The 17,159-nt window shown below is 14.5% G+C and overlaps 3 protein-coding genes across 3 annotated transcripts, besides 28 other annotated features; 2 read left to right on the forward strand and 1 right to left on the reverse strand. All coding sequences in view use genetic code 6, as the record gives it.

Annotated features, from left to right (window-relative positions):
- Positions 1–119: 119 nt before the first annotated feature.
- Positions 120–165: a microsatellite.
- Positions 166–1,481: 1,316 nt separating this feature from the next.
- On the forward strand, positions 1,482–2,546 carry IMG5_184840 (protein kinase domain protein; the record flags this gene model as incomplete). The annotated part of the gene is made up of 3 exons (XM_004027310.1): positions 1,482–1,776; positions 1,818–2,063; positions 2,128–2,546. The coding sequence occupies 3 exons, from the start codon at positions 1,482–1,484 to the stop codon at positions 2,544–2,546; spliced, it is 960 nt and encodes a 319-aa protein (XP_004027359.1).
- Positions 1,917–1,960: a microsatellite.
- Positions 2,547–3,280: 734 nt separating the features above from the next.
- Positions 3,281–3,351: a microsatellite.
- Positions 3,352–3,379: 28 nt separating this feature from the next.
- Positions 3,380–3,464: a microsatellite.
- Positions 3,444–3,470: a microsatellite.
- A 142-nt stretch (positions 3,471–3,612) lies between these two features.
- Positions 3,613–3,639: a microsatellite.
- Positions 3,640–3,678: 39 nt separating this feature from the next.
- Positions 3,679–3,722: a microsatellite.
- A 678-nt stretch (positions 3,723–4,400) lies between these two features.
- Positions 4,401–4,442: a microsatellite.
- A 206-nt stretch (positions 4,443–4,648) lies between these two features.
- Positions 4,649–4,687: a microsatellite.
- Positions 4,688–4,975: 288 nt separating this feature from the next.
- Positions 4,976–5,010: a microsatellite.
- Positions 5,011–5,366: 356 nt separating this feature from the next.
- Positions 5,367–5,400: a microsatellite.
- Positions 5,401–5,446: 46 nt separating this feature from the next.
- Positions 5,447–5,477: a microsatellite.
- Positions 5,478–6,001: 524 nt separating this feature from the next.
- Positions 6,002–6,051: a microsatellite.
- Positions 6,052–6,353: 302 nt separating this feature from the next.
- Positions 6,354–6,432: a microsatellite.
- A 2,018-nt stretch (positions 6,433–8,450) lies between these two features.
- Positions 8,451–8,480: a microsatellite.
- Positions 8,481–8,723: 243 nt separating this feature from the next.
- Positions 8,724–8,775: a microsatellite.
- Positions 8,776–9,110: 335 nt separating this feature from the next.
- IMG5_184850 (hypothetical protein) lies at positions 9,111–9,521 on the forward strand (the record flags this gene model as incomplete). Its single annotated transcript, XM_004027311.1, has 1 exon — positions 9,111–9,521. One exon carries the CDS (start codon positions 9,111–9,113, stop codon positions 9,519–9,521), a length of 411 nt encoding a protein of 136 aa, XP_004027360.1.
- Positions 9,522–10,693: 1,172 nt separating this feature from the next.
- Positions 10,694–10,767: a microsatellite.
- Positions 10,694–10,771: a microsatellite.
- Positions 10,701–10,777: a microsatellite.
- Positions 10,737–10,779: a microsatellite.
- Positions 10,778–10,825: a microsatellite.
- A 57-nt stretch (positions 10,826–10,882) lies between these two features.
- Positions 10,883–10,949: a microsatellite.
- A 43-nt stretch (positions 10,950–10,992) lies between these two features.
- Positions 10,993–11,042: a microsatellite.
- A 2,608-nt stretch (positions 11,043–13,650) lies between these two features.
- Positions 13,651–15,404, reverse strand: IMG5_184860 (hypothetical protein; the record flags this gene model as incomplete). The annotated part of the gene is made up of 3 exons (XM_004027312.1): positions 13,651–13,695; positions 14,179–14,263; positions 14,878–15,404. 3 exons carry the CDS (start codon positions 15,402–15,404, stop codon positions 13,651–13,653), a joined length of 657 nt encoding a protein of 218 aa, XP_004027361.1.
- Positions 14,109–14,156: a microsatellite.
- Positions 14,159–14,188: a microsatellite.
- Positions 14,762–14,790: a microsatellite.
- A 59-nt stretch (positions 15,405–15,463) lies between the features above and the next one.
- Positions 15,464–15,510: a microsatellite.
- Positions 15,465–15,510: a microsatellite.
- Positions 15,511–17,159: the final 1,649 nt, after the last annotated feature.

A 17,159-nucleotide genomic window follows, 5' to 3' on the forward strand; every position in this document is an offset into this window, starting at 1 on the left:
ATTGAAGATTTTCTTTGTATTTTTTCTATTAATATATTAAGATTAAATTAAGATTTTAAAATTTTTTTAGAACAAATTTGTTTGTTTAAGTTTTATTCTTCTTAGTGATATTTAGTCATTTTTTTAGTTTTTTTTTTTAATGTTTTTTAATTTTATTTTATTAATTATAAATTAATGGTATTTTAATTGCTTAACTCTAATAAATATTTAAAATATCTTTTGTAATAGATTTTCTGTATACATAGTGTCTTTTCTATTATCACTATTTAAAAAAAATATTTATTTACATAAAATGTAATAATGAATATAATATATTAATTAAATATTCGTTAAACAACTAATTATAATATTATTTATTATTTTTTCTATTTTTAATGAATAGAAAATAAAAAGTATTATTTCTATTTTCTAAATTTTTTTTTAGTTTAAGTTACAATAATATTAATTAAATTTAAAAAGAATTTAATTTTTATATAGAAAAATTTTATAATAACACAAATGTTCTATATGCTATAAACTATTATTAAAAATAATATTTTATAATATTTGATTTTTTTTTGAAAAAAAATAAAATATAATTTATAAGAAATCATTTTTGGTAATAAGAAAAATAAAAAATATATAAAAATGTTACTAAATAATGAATAATATTTATATTTTTAAACTAAATATATAATTATATAAATTTTATTGTTTTTTATCATTTTTTATTTATTATTGGTTTTTGTAAAATTAAAATAAAATATAATTCAATCATAAAGTTTTTATAATTGATAATCAAAAAAATGTTATAATAAAAATGATTTAATATTATAAAAAAAAATCGAAATTATATAATGAATTATTAAAAAAATTAATAAATTAAATCTTTATAAGTTTTACAAATTTAAATATATAATAATTTAAAAAAAAAATATAGAGTTATTAAAAATCATTTATTTGAAAAATTTTATACATTATTACTTATTTATTAGATGAATTATATTTATATCTCTATTTATATATTTAGTTAACAAATTATAACATTTTTAATAAAAAATATTATATTTAATAAGTCTTATGTTTTAAATAAATAATATATTTGATAAGAATAAATTATAATATTAATAATTATAAAAAAAATTATCAAATATATTAATTAATTTAAATTTATAAAATATTTATAACTTATAAAATAATTAAAATACTTATTAAACTTATATTAATTTAATGTTATTTTATATAATTTTCAACTGAAATATAGGGAGTAAGATTTTATTATTTATAAACTAAGTTAATTTGAAAAAATTATTAAAAAGAGAAAAAAAAAAATGCATAAAATAATTAATTCATCAATTAAAAAACAAATATAAATATATATTGACATAAATAATAATTTTTTTTTAAAAAAAAAAACAATTTAATAAATTTATATTTTTTAAAAAATATAAAAGGCAAAAAAAAGAAATAAAAACTATCATATTGCCAATAAAAAATAATATATGAATTAAAAAAATTAATTTTTTATTGATTTGTAAAACAATAAATATGTAAAAATAAAAACACTTTCGAAAAATTCTTAATCAAAAGTTTATTTATGTCATATTATAGAAAAACCAAAATAAATGTATGTTTTAAAAAAAATACTATTAAAATATTTAGATTTAAAATCTTAAGAAAAGACCTTAGAAGAATATTAAATAATGAAAAAATTAAATCATCCAAATATTATAAAGTGTGAATCTGCTTTTATATAAAAAAGAAAATATCTTTGCATAATAATTTAATATGCTGAAGGTAATAAAATAATAATAAAAAACGTATAGAAATAAAAATAGGGGGTGATATGTAATAAAAAATAAACTAAATGATAAAAAATAATCAAAAATTTGACCAAAATTAAATCAAAATATGGATTATATAAATAATAGATGCATTAAAATATATACACGATAATAAAATAATACATCGAGATATAAAAGCTTAAAACATATTTTTAAACTCAGAAAATAATATCCTTCTAGGAGATTTCGGAGTATCTAAATCTCTTGAATCTACTAAAGATTTATGCAATACTTATGTAGGTATTTATTTTTATAAATTATATATATATATACTTATATTTTTTTTATTAAAAAATAAAAAAAGGAACCCCTTATTATATTGCACCAGAAATTATAGATGGAGACCACTATAGCTTTAAAGTTGATATTTGGAGCTTTGGAATATTTTTCTATTAATTAAATTATTTAAAATATCCTTTTGTAGGGAATAATATATTAGCTGTATATAATAATATAAAAAATTCATAAGTTTAACTGAATCAAACTGTTTCAGCTGATTTTAATAATTTAATATAATTACTTTTGTAAAAATTACCAAAAAATAGGCCTGATATATATTAATTTTAAGGTAAATTGTATTTTTTATTTATATATTTTTTTTAAAAAAAATATATATATACAATATTTTAATATATAATTATATTTTAGAGAATGAAATAATAAAAAAAATACAAGAAAAATTTAAAAAAAATAATAATTTATAATTCAAAAATAAAATTCTGAAAATATAATTTACTCATGCAGGAATTAAAAAATAAAAATCTATTGAATAAATACAAACAAATTAAGACTTTTTACCTTAAAATAATATTTTTTTACGATCTCCATAAAAAATTAGAACAAATTTTAATAAATTAAACATTATAAATCCTTAAAAGAAGTTTGTTTTAACAAATCTTCCTGTTTTAGGAAAAAAAATCATTTCTGAATGCAGTACTAATGATAGCTAAAGTAGTCCAAATTTAATCTTCTAAAAACATTAATCAGAAAAAATTAAAAATAAAAAACTATTTGAAGAAAAAGAAAACTTTATTTAAAACAAAATAAATGAAGAGAAAGAAAAAACAATTAATATGAAAATATTAAAAATATTTAATTAAATAATAAAAATATTTATTTTTATAATTTTGAGGATTTTTCAAATTAAAAAGAAAACTACTAAAATATAACAAAGGTTATTTTTTATTAAAAAATAATATATATAAATTTTTTAATTTAATAGGAAGAATTAATAAAATAACTTGGAGAAAGTTTATATTTATAGTTTATTCATTTAATTGGGAAAATGTTAAAATTATATAATTCTGAATAAATTAAAAATAATCAGGGAATAAAATAAAAATTCCTTAATTATGATAAATAAAATAAAGTTATAGATTATTCTACATTAATTGATAAAATTATATAATTTTATAAATAAGATTATTGAATAATTCTTATACATTAAAACACTAAAAATATGATATATAAGTATATATAAATATATATATATATATATATATATATATATATATTTATATATATATATTTAATATGAATTAAATAAAAAATATTAATATTTTATAAAAAAAAATATAATTGTTTGTAATTTATTTAAATTTATAATCAAAAAATATATCTTTTTATTTTATTTTATTTTATTTTATTGTAATTATTAAAATTATAAAAATAAAAAAAAATTATGTATATTTTAAACATAAATTTTTTAAGATTTAGTAAATAAAAAAAACAAATTAGGTAAATATATATTAAAAATATAAAATAATTTAAAATTAATTATTATTTAATATGAAATTATATATTGAAATTATATATTTAATTATTTATTTTTAAAATAAAATAATTTGAATTCATTTATATATAAAAATATAAATATTTATAAAAATATATATATATATATATTTATATATTAATATATTAATTTATTTTTTCATTTTTTAGCTAACTATTTTTATAATTACAATAATCATTTTTTTTAGTTTAATAAAAAGTTTTAGATTAAAATATTTTTACTTAATCATGATAGTTTTTTATTTTATAAAATTGAATATTTATAATGTTCTTTTTAATTTTATTTAAAGCTTATAGATTTTTTTTTATTTAAATTTGCATCTTCTTTTACATCTTTTAATTCATCTAAAATATCAAAAATAGTATTTTAACTCTTCATAAACTATCCACTTTAAATTAATTCATTTTAATTTTATATGAATTAATTGTCTAAAATCGAAATTGATGAGTATTTTTTTAAATTAATTTATTTTTAGATATATAATTAATCACTTTTCTTTTTTTATTTTGGATTTGTTTATAGCAAAAATAATTTTTACTTTAATTTTTCTAATTTTTCCTAAAGAATATTATTTTCTTTTTTTGCAATTTAATTTATTTGTCTTTGTTTTTCCAATTGCATTTGTATTTGATTCTTTTCCAAAATCTTTTATTTTATCAATTATTCGTCTTTATTTTAAATTTTTTAAAAAGCCTCTGAATTGTTCCTTTATCTTTCAGTTTTATTTTCTTACAAATTTATTTATATAGAAGGAGCATCTTTTCTTTCCTATTGTCGCATATTTATAATTTTTAATATATTTTATTATTTAATTTAATTTAATTATTAATGTATATGTAAATTAAGTTTTTTTTTATAATAATATAAAGATAATTTTAAGCATTATAAAATATAAATTAATATAATTTTTTTTTATGTATTTTTAAAGATTTTTAATTAATTCTTCATATTTTCTTTATATTTAACATTATTAATAATATAATTTTCAAAGATCTTTTTTATTTTTTCTAATAAAGTAATAATATTAATATTAAAAAAAAAAGATTATTAAAAAAAATATAATAAAAAAAAACTAAAGAAATGAAAAAATATATACATGATTATGAAAATTTTAGAGATTTAGCAGTCGATTTAATTTAAGAAAATCCATTCAAAACGCGTTTAGTTGTAAAATATAACCATAAGAAAAGTATTTGTTTTTTAAAAGTTACAAATGATGCAAAAAATATAATTTTGAAACTAAAAGATCAAAAAGATTTTTAGAAAATAGAATAATTTGTTTAAGCCGCATCTAAAATATTTTCAAATCAATTCGAAGATTTAAACATAATGCAAGAAGAGACAAAACCTGAAACTTAAAAAAAGAAAAAATAATAATAAAAGAAAAAATGATAAGTCCTTCTTTATATTTGTTTTTTAATATAAATATTATTAAAAACATTATTAATGTATTAATGTAAAGGAAATATATAGTTTTATATAAAAATGCAATATATTTATGTGCTATTTAATTATTTACTTTAAATAAAAAAAAATTAATAATTTTTAATTTTATTTAAAAAATAAAATAAATATATAATATTTTTTTTAAAAAAAAATATTAAAATAAAAATATATAATTATATACAAATAACTATTTTATAATATATAAAATTAATAATTGTTAATATTATATATTAATGTAAAAAGTATAAAAACAAATATAAATATTTTTGATATAAAATAATACTTAACTTTTGATGTTTATATGGATAATAAATAATTAAAAATAATAATAAATTAAAATATATTTTTGTTTATATTAATAATAAATGAGAATAAAACAAAACAAAAAAATTAAAAATAAAAATTAAAATTAAAAAATATTTTAGACTCATATAATTAATATATATAAAATAATTATATATATTATTTTTTTATTCATTTTTTTTTGTATATAAATCTTTTTTTTATTATTATTATTTTAATATTTTTTTTTTTTCATTCTTCTTAAATCATATTTTTTTTTATTCATTATTATATTATTTTCTTTGTTTTTTTTATATTTTTTATTCCTTTTTTTTAGTTCACGTCTAGCCTTTTTATCTAAAGGATAATTATTTTCTTCTTGCATTTTATTACTTTATTCATTTAAAACTTTTTCTACTATAGTATTTTTTTTTATTTTTTGATATTCTTAGCTTTATCGCGTCTTTATTTATTAAAATAAATATATTTTTCATAATTAAAAATATTTTATACCTAATTTTGACATTTTATATTTTTTATCTATTAAAATTTATGCCTCGACCCATTTATATTTAATTATATTTAAAATTAATTTTTATATTTTTAAAGGAAATTATATTATTTATTTTATATTAATAAAAATATGTAATAAAAATAGTATATATATATATATATATATATATATATATATATATATATATATATATAATTTATACAATAATTTTTTATCTTTAATATAATTTAATAAAATAAAATCATATTAATATATAAAAATTAATATAAATATATATATTATAATTTATATTTATTTTTATATAAATTTTAAAAATATACTATAAATAATATATTAAATTAAAATATTATGTTTTAAAAATGATAGTTAAAAATAATAAAATAATATTTTTAAATCATCATTGAAAAATTGTAGAATTATTTTAACCAGGATATATAGCAAAAAATTCATCATTTTAATTATTAAGATCATTATTATAATAATCGTTATGTATATGATTATCATTATCATTTTTATTATTATTATTATTATTATTATTATTATTATTATTATTATTATTATTATTATTATTATTAACACTTTCTTTAATTTATTTTTTTAATTAATTTATAATAATTTCTTTTTCTATAAGTTATTCTTTTATAGAATTTATATTAAAACTTTGAATTTATTCTAATTTTTATATATCTTATTTAAGTGATATATTTTCTTCTTTTAATTATTATATTTAAATTTCATATTCTTTATTGAAATGATTTTAATCTTTCGAAATTTTTTCATTTAAAAATTGTAATTTGTTTTACATATCATAATTTTCTGTTTCTTAAATTTCATACTTTTTTATTAAAGCTTCATTTTATATAATTAAATTGTTTTTTTGAATTTCCGTCTTTCTTAATTTACTTTTACTTTCTTCCAATTATTTCATTAATATACTTAATGAGTTTTTATAATCTTATTATTATTTTAAATAATGTTCTTCCATTATTTTATATTTTTGTTTATCTTTTCTTATCAGATTTTTGATTTATTAATCTATTTCTTCAGCTCCAATTTTATATTTATTTTTTTAAAAGCTAATTTTAGTTTATAAATAATATATAAATATAATATAATAAACTTATAATTTTCTAATTAAAATTCTTCTATTGTTCCATTAATTTCTTCCTTTGTTAAATTATTAATCCATTTATTATCAAGACTTTATTTCATTTAATCATGTTAAACTTAATTTTAAATTACGTCTTTTAGACTTTCTTCAATATTTGTCAACTCCATTATTTTTTTGAAATTTAAATGAATAATTGTTGCTAGAGCTCTTGGGAAAACTTCAAACTTATTTTTTTATTTAATTAAAATTAATAAATAATAAAAAAAAAAAAAAAACATTTTTTGTTTATAACATTTCATTAAGAATAACAAAAACAGTTGAAAAGTTTAATTAATTCAAAAGAAAATAATTATATTAATATGAAACATATTTTCTTGTAAACTCATATATTTTCTCGATTTCAATTGCTTATGGAGCTTTTTTTTTATGAAAATTATCCACATAAACTCTTATAATATACTAAATATTTTCATCGAATTTAAATTTATGTGGATGAATTACCTCTGGATATAATAAAGAATATATATCTTTCATTATGCAAAAAGCTCTATTACAAGAGGCGAAACATAATAAAAATAAAGTTAACATTCCATGTCCTTTTACGTATATTTTTTTTCTGTAAGTTTATTTCTTTCTAACATATAAGATATAAATGCACGTAATACATTACTTTGGTTTTATTTTATATCTTCTTCTTGTATATTTTATTATAATTTATCGAGAATATCAGCAAATGATATATTTAAATTTTTAGTATTATATACATTTTCTTCATATATGTCTTTTTTTATTTAAATTATATCTAAATTTTCGGAATATTTGCTAGTTGAAAGGTTTAAATAATATTCATAATGTCTTTTTTTATTTTTTATAGAGCTTAAATAAATAAATTATACTTATTTTCTTATATTGAAATTAACCAAGTATTTGATAAATCAGAATCAAAACACCATTTAAGGTTGTTCTTTAAATTTTTTATTATAAATATTATTTTATTTTTATTATTATTATTTATACATTTATCTATAAATTAGAACAAAATAATAAATCAAAAACACAACATTTTCCAATTGATTTTTATTCGAATAAATTTTTTTATTAAACTGTTAAACCCTTTTGATTTTTTTTTTAACAATATTTATAATTATTTAATATGAAAAATTATTCATTTTTTTAAATTAACTTTTTTATCAAATTTAAAACATTATTTACAAGAACATTAATTGCATCTTAAACAAGTTAAAATTTGAGAAAATTAAAATTTTTTGCAACATTATGCACATCTAAAAAGTGTGTTCATTATTTTATTAATATATATAACTTAAATAAAAATATAGTTATTTCTTTATTTATTATAATTATTATATTTTATTAGTTATTTATATAAATAATCCTTTATTAATAATATATAAATTAAGATATATAAATAAAAAAATTATATTAACCTTAAAATAATATTTTATTTCCTAATGTATTATTCTAATATATATATATATATATATATATAATATAAAATTAAGAAGTTATACAATTAATTATATATCATCAACTTAAAAACTATAATTTTTGTTTTATTTAAATAATAAAAAATATAATAATTATTGATTTCTAAAAATATATATTAATTTTATTTGTCTTCTATTTTGATTTATTTATTGATATTTTATATAAAAAAATAATAATTATATTTTAAATTTTTTATATTTAAAAAAAATAATAGTTTATCTATACTTCAATATAATTATTTTAAAGTAAAAATAAAAAAATTTAAAATTATTTAAATAATAAAACATAAAAATAATTTAAAACTTAAAAAAACACAAAAAAAAATGAGTAATCCATTAATGGGTAACATGTTAACTGAAGTGGTAATAATCTAAAAAAATAAATACACGTATATTCAAATATCAAAATAAATAAATAAATAGGTAATGGAAAAAGCCATACGTGATAAACTTAAATTATAAATGGGCTAAAACCAATAAAATAAAAAAGAGCCTAAAGGCATAGTAATAAAATCCCGTCAAACATAAAAATCTTGTGAAAATTCCGACCTTTCTGATGATGAATTTTTCGACGAAGAATCAAGAAAAATACTCGATAGAATGAAAGCTGAAAAAATTGACGAATTAAATAGAAATAATGCCCAAGTTTAGCAAAAGAAATAAGGAATAGGTGAGTATAGATAAATTAATGAAGATGAATTTTTATCCAGTGTTACTAAAAATAAATTTTCTGTAGTTCATTTCTTCCATAATGATTTCGAAAGATGTAAAATTATTGACAATCATTTAATTTAAATTGCCCAAATACATCCTGAGTGTAAATTCTTCTATTTAGATGCAGAAAAATCTCCCTTCTTCATACAAAAGTTGGCTATAAGAATGCTCCCGACAATCGTATGTTTTATCGATGGGGTAGCGAAGGACAGAATTATTGGATTTGAAGAACTTGGAGCCAAAGATGACTTCAAAACTATTGTTTTGGCAAGAAGATTGGTTAAAAGTGGTGTTATGGTACCTTAAAATAAAGACGAAAAAGGTTTTTCTATGAAAATTAATAAAACTAGAATTAATGAATATAATAGTGATGATGATTATTCAGATTGATTAAACAAATATTCTTCTTCTTTTTTTTATTTTTTAATAATTAAAACAAAAATATTTTTTATTTTTATTTTTATAATAATTAAAACAAAAAAAATTATCATCATTATCTTTTTTATTCATCAATTAAATTTTTTTAAGATATATCTTCATCATTAAAATTTTATAAAATAAAAATTAATTTATTAAACCCGTCTTTTTAATTATTATTATTATCATTTTTTCTATAAAATTCATCGTATTTTTCCCATATAAATTCTTCAGGGTTCTTAACCAAAAAAAATAACTCCTATTGAAATTTCAGTTTATTAAATTCATTTTCCTTATCCTCCTATCTTAATACTTAAATTATATTCTTAGTATAATTTTCTAAATATTCTTCTATAAATTAAGCGAATTTCTATTTTTCAATACTCTAAGTAATCACTTATAGAGTTATTATTGTCGCCTCTACGATTGTTTCTTGTATTTTTTATTCCATATATTACTTTATTTTTCTTTTCCAAACCTCGATGAGTCTATTATTTCCTTTTTTGAATAATGTTTTTAAGTATTAATCTTGTGTTTCTTTATCTTTAGAATTTTTTAGTAAATCTATGAAATTGTTTCTAAGGACTTTGTAGGCTATGGTTGCTAGACCAAATGATAGGATGATATTTTCTTCGATTAAATAACATATGATATCGTTTTTGAGAATTTTTGATATTTTTTAAGATGGCTTTTAGATTAGTTGAATTTTGTTTTGTTTTATTTAATGAAGGATTTATTATTTATCAATTTATTATTTTTATTTCATTTTAATTTTGTTTTAATAATCATAAGTAAATAAATAATAATTATTAGTTTTTTGTTATTACTATATTGCTTAAAATTTACTAAAAAAAAAAAATAGAAGTAAAAGCTAGTTAAAAAAAAATTAATATAGAATATATAAAGGTTAAATAAAAAAAATATCTTTTTTAAAAAAATAAAATGTAAAATATGATTATAAATTTAATTTTTGCTGTAGATTAAAATTTAACAAAAAAGCATTATTTATGATAAAATATATAATATTAAATATTTAACAATTAATTAGTTATTTATTTAAATAAATATTATAAAAAAAAAAAAATTTAAAAATATTATAAATGAATAAATAAATAAATATATAAATAAATGCATATAAATAAATAAATATAAATATAAAAATATAAAAATAAAAAAAATATATATATTTTATTATTATAAAAATAATAATATTTTAATATTTATGAATTTTTTTATTAAATATTTTTAGATTATCTTTTATATAATATAGAATTTATATAAAATACATTTTATTTATAATTGAAAATAAATTCTTTTTATTTAATTAAAATAATTTTTTTTATTTTTTTCATAAATAATAATAAAATTTTATAAATATAAAACTTATATAATTTTTTAATTGAATATAAATTTTTAATTTTTTACATTTAAATAAATTAATATAATTTAATATTTATTATATATTAAAAAAATAAATAAATCACATAATATTTAATCTATATATGAACTATTATTTTTACTAATCTTATTATAAAATTTACAAATTTTCTAATCTAAAATTAAATATTTTAATACATTACTTTTTTTTTATTATTTTTCAAAAAAATTATAAAAATATAATAAAAAGATTTATTACTTAAATTTTTTCTTTAAAAAGTTAATTAATATTAACATCTTCGTATAATTAAGTTTTTCTAAGTAAAGTTTTCCTTTCTGATCCTTCATTTTCACACATTCTTGAATTAATAGCTTAAGTATTTTTTATTTATTTAGATTAATTATCATTTATTATCTACAATCCATTAATAATTTTACCAAATATATACTCATAAGTCAAATTAAATAACTCACCTGAAAAACTACATATAACCTACATAATAGCAATAATATTAATTTTCGAAGTATTTTTGCTTTCTACATATTCCATATTTCTTATCCAATTTTTTATAAATTCATCAAGATTATATCCTTATTCTAAAAAATAATAAATCTATATATATAGATTTTTTTTATATAAATAAATTACACTAAATAAATTAGAAAATCTATAAATAATCCGCAATAATAAATCTATTAAAAATAGTTTACAAAACACTTCTAAAAGCCTAAATATATTTAATATTAGCATTAATTTTTTAATTAGACAAATCTTAAATAAGTAAATTTAAAATCTAAGTTTAAAACCCTTACCCTTCATTTAAAAAAACACATTAAGATGCCCTTTATTTAATAAAATTAAAAGCAAAGTCCCAATTAAATTAAAAGCAGTTAATTTAATTTAAACACTCTAATATTCATCTACTTCAGTCCCATTTTATGCATAATTATTTGCAATTTCATATTTTTTTAAAATAAAATGCATAATCTCAACAGAATCACAACTTATAAACCCCAAAAGTAAATATTCTTCAATAATACTAATACTTTTGACAATAGAAAGCTCTTCTTGACTTTAAATTAATAATTAGATGTGTTTTATAAAATTTATTTCATCTCATTTTCTATATTTTGGTTTATTTAATATTCTTTTATAATAAAATGCCATAATTTTAATATGTTAGGATCTAAAACTCTCTTAATTAACACATTATCTATAAATTATAAAGAAAGTTTATACATCTCTGGCATATAATGTCCTCTAGGCATACAGGCTATCAAATTCATAAACATATCCACCAGAGCTTCTTTTAATAGATTATTTTCTGTTTTTATTAAATCCAATAGAGCTTTATTATTCAAAAGATCGAACAACTATTCATGTTATCCTTCCGCTTTTTATAAAATCAATGTAAGAAACTATATTAAAGGCCACTAAGTTGATGGCTACTCGAATTTTCCAAGAAGAGATTCAATAACAGGTGCTAGTTTAGAAATGATATTCGCAAAATCTAACTAGACATTATTTTTAATAAGCTTTTAAATACAAATACAACATTAAAATTATATCGAAGGTCTATTATTTTCATTAATAATTTAAAGTAAAATTTAATAAATTTAAGTAAGTGTATTTGGAGGTAAATAAATGAACCATCTAGAGATTAAAATGGGAATTCTTTTGGATGAAAAAGGTAGTTTTTTTATATTAAAATATAAGTATTCTAATAACGAAAAAAAGTTAATTATTTAAGTAGGTTCTACGTTTAATTTTTTTAATTATTTTGGAATTAAACCTACTAAAGCGAATATTCCATCTTAATATTATATATCTATACATGTGTAATTTGCTTTTTTTTTATTATTATTATTAATATATTTTTTTAATTTTTTACATTCAAGTAAATTATTCATTAATATTTATATTAAGGTTATTGTTTTTTCAGGAAAACGTATAGTAAGTTACTCTACTGCTGAAATGGCTAAATTAAAAATTGAATTTTCACAAATATCAGTTTCTAAATCTAAGTAATTTTCCTCATCTTCATCTTATCTTTCTATTTCTTCATCTTCTTTATTCCCTGAGGTGTAAAAGTTAGGGAAGATTTTTTAAATCGCCATATTTAAGATATTTTCGATTTCATTTTAACTGAAAAAACTCACAAATTATTAATTACAAATCTATTAATATTATTTTAATTGTTCTAAATTTTTATTCTTTAAATTTGCTTATATATAGTTTTCATTATTTGTATAATAAACAAATTATTTACAAGTTTTATAAAGTGTAAAAAATCCGCATTTAACTAAAATTTCGCTCTTATATTTTTCTGTTTAAGTAACTAAAATTTAAATCAAGCTTAAATATTCTTATAATATTTTATAAAAGGCAAGAGGATATTATACTTAGATTTTAGTTAAACCCAAAAGAAGTATTTTTAATTCTTTTTCAAAAAGTTCATTTAAATCTTAATTTTATTAATTTTCTTCTAGTTTATTTAATAAGTCGGAAATTTTTAATAATAAACATTGTATTATATGTGTTACTGATTCCCTTATTTATTTATTTTTAAAAATAAAAAATATATGTAAAATATATTTTTTATTTTTAAAAATACATCTATTAAATAATATTAAAGTTGGCTGAAAGTATTGAAAAACACATCATTTTATCAAGCGAACATGATGTTTTGGCCAATAACAAATATTATTTATTACTAGGATGTATTTATTATATTATAGTATTTATTTGTTCCCATATAGAGTATATAATTGTAGTTAATTTACTTTATTATTATGTATGTTGTATTTATTTTTTTTATTATTCTTTTAAAACATTTTAAAAAGTTTTAAACAAATTCTATGTTTATTATTAAAATAAAATTTCTATGTTTCTTTCTTGTAATTAAATCTATATTTATTGCATTAATTATTCAATATAAACATATAATTAGCTAAATATTAAAGGATGATCTCCTTTTACTATTAGGCATAAACAATCATTTAAATGTTTCCGAAAACTAGGAGACTATATTGTATTTAGCATATTTATTAAATATTCTCGAATTTATTTTTTCGGTTATTCACATATAGGATCTTTAAATTTTATATTTTTAAGAAAAATAAATAAATATATATATTATATATATATTATATATATATATATATATATATATATCATTTTTTAACTTTTTTTTTACTTTTTTTTTATTCTATTGGTTTTTTCCAATATCTTTTTATTACATTTTTTAAATACATAAAAGAAGATAATTTAATAGTTTAATCCTTTTTTAAAAAATATTAAATTTATAATAAATAAATAAATAAATATATTTTAATTTCATTTATTTTTTTATTTACATTTGATTATTCATAAATTTATAGTAACATTAATGGAAAATATGGATGAAACTCTTTACTTAATAAATAATCATTTGCTTGTTATCTTATATTTTCTTACTGAGAATTATAAAATGATTTTAAACATTCTAAAATTTCACTTTCATTAAGCTATTCTATTTTTTATTATTAATTTATAATATTCATATTTTATTTAAAGTTCAATAATTTATTTATATAATATTTTTTGTCTTATTAATATTAATATCATTATTAGTAAAAAAATAAATAAATATAAGTATATAATTATATATGAATTTATTTTTAATAAATACAAATTTTATTTTATTTTTAGTATTTACATTAATATAATAATAAAAGTAGAAAAACTAAATATTTTATTAAAAAAAATAAAATAGAAAATATAAAGAAGAGAGAAAATATAATAATAATTAAAGAAATAAAATTAAAGATTATATTTTTATAAAGACAAACAACAATATTGTTATTTAAAAAAAAAAAAAAAAAATCATCATTTAATTAATTTTTAATTATTTTACTATCTTATTTCTTAATAAAATTTTTCTAAATGAAACATAAAACCTCCATTAGGATTAACTTCTTTTCTATGTTTTTTTATTTCCTAATAAGCTTCTGAGCATCTAATATTTTCTTTTTTCATTAAATAAGCTATACAAATAGTAGGACTTCTTGAAACTCCTTTGAAGCAATGAACCAATACATTAGTTTTTTCCAAATTTTCATTAATAAATTCATATGATTCGTAAAAGTCCTTTTTTATATCATAAGTAGAACAATCACTTGCGCATATTTTATGATGATTTATTTATGTATTTTACTCATACTATAATTCGTCACAATCTTATACTGTTAAAACTGCTTTTATATTATTTTCTTTCAAAAAAGCTAAGTCACATGCTGCTTTTATACCACCTAAATATAAACAACCATGCTTTTTTTCATTATTATGAGGTTTTATTTAATATACCATATCTGCATATGAAGGATTTTCTTATACGGGCTATTCGTCAAGTTGTTCGTTATTTTAAATTATGTTTTAATTCATTTTTTTTTTATTTATTTGATTTTTTTTTTTCTCTCTTATTTTTTTTATTTTTTTTATTCTTTTTTTTCTTTATTAATATATTTTTTTTTTGTATAAATAATTTTTTAGATAATATAAGTTAATGTTTTTAATAGCCTAGTTTTAAATATTATTAAGATTTTTTTAATAAAAAGAAATAATGTTTATCATTTAATTATAATAATCGAAATTAGATTAATAAGATTCACATTTTTATTAATAGATTTATAATACTTAACAAATATTATATTAATGTCAAATTTAACTCTAAGCTAGTATTATTTGAGTTTATAAATTAGACTTATTTATTATTTAATATAATTTTATGAAGATGAATTAATTAAAATAACTTTCTTAATATTTTATTATTTCTCTAATTTTTATAAAAAATTAAATATGGTGAAAAAAAAAATGGATCATGGTCTTATTTTTTAGATTAGGGTTTTATAAAAAAAATAATAATAAATATTTTATTTTTGATAAAAATAAAAAATTAATAATTCTATATATTTAATCTACATATATATATATTAATATTTTAATATTTTCCATAATAAAATAAAAATAAAAAATATAATTAATTATTAAAAAGTTTTAAACATAAAAATTATTAAAATATTTAATTATAATATTCTATTTATAATAAAAAAAATTATTTTCAAGATTATTTAATTTATTAATTATAATTAATCTAATTTTAATTTACAAATCTTAATTAAAATCGTTATTATAATAAATTAACAATTATAAAAGGTAGCATCAATTGTTAATATATTTTTAAAAAGTAGAAAATAGTATATTAATTTTAAATTAAGATTTTAAAATCAATCAATAATAAAATTTCTAGTATTATTTAGAAAATAATTAAATAAACTAAATTAAACTATTAAATAAATATATATATATATATATTAAAAAGGTAAATTTTTTGACAATTTTTTTTAAATAAAAGTATTATTAAACAATTATTCTTTTTCATTGATATTTTATATGTAAAGATACTTTTAATAAGTTTTAAAATCAACTAAATTTAAAATCCTAATTAGTTTATATTTTATTAAATATAATTTTTTAAGTATTTGGCTTTTTAATTTTATTATATCACCTGAATTATTTTTTTCACATTAAAATTTCAATTATTTATATAATTTTTTTATAAAAATAACTATTTTTTTAATTTCAAAAAATTTTTAAATTAGTTATTTTATTTTTAATTTTTACAAAAAAATCATATTTTATAATATAATTTAAATTCTTAAATTTATTTTTAAAAAAGAGATAAAATTAGATGATTAAAAGTAAAATTAATTATGCCAAATAATTTCTAAAAGATAAAGAATATAATGAAGGGATAAATCATTTAATATAATGTTTAGTAATTGATGAAATAACAGATTAATAAATATCAAGAGTTAATTACATAATTTCTAATTATTATTATGAAAATAAAATTACTAAGAATCGTACTAATATGCAATAAATAGTATTATTTATAATCATGAATATGAAAAAAGACAATAACTATTATTTAATATATATAATGAATTATTAAATATTTAGGATTTTAACTAAAGATAATAAATAATAAAAACAATAATAAATAAAATAAAAGAAGAAAAAAATTAAAAATAAATAATTTAATAAATAATAAAATTAGAAATTAAATAAAATAGTGAATAATATATAAATTAATTATTTTTATAATAAGAATTCAAATACAAAGATTTATTTTAATTT

The sequence above is a fragment of the Ichthyophthirius multifiliis genome (genome assembly GCF_000220395.1).
Source record: "Ichthyophthirius multifiliis unplaced genomic scaffold scaff_1120509251339, whole genome shotgun sequence".
Classification (NCBI taxonomy): domain Eukaryota; phylum Ciliophora; class Oligohymenophorea; order Hymenostomatida; genus Ichthyophthirius; species Ichthyophthirius multifiliis.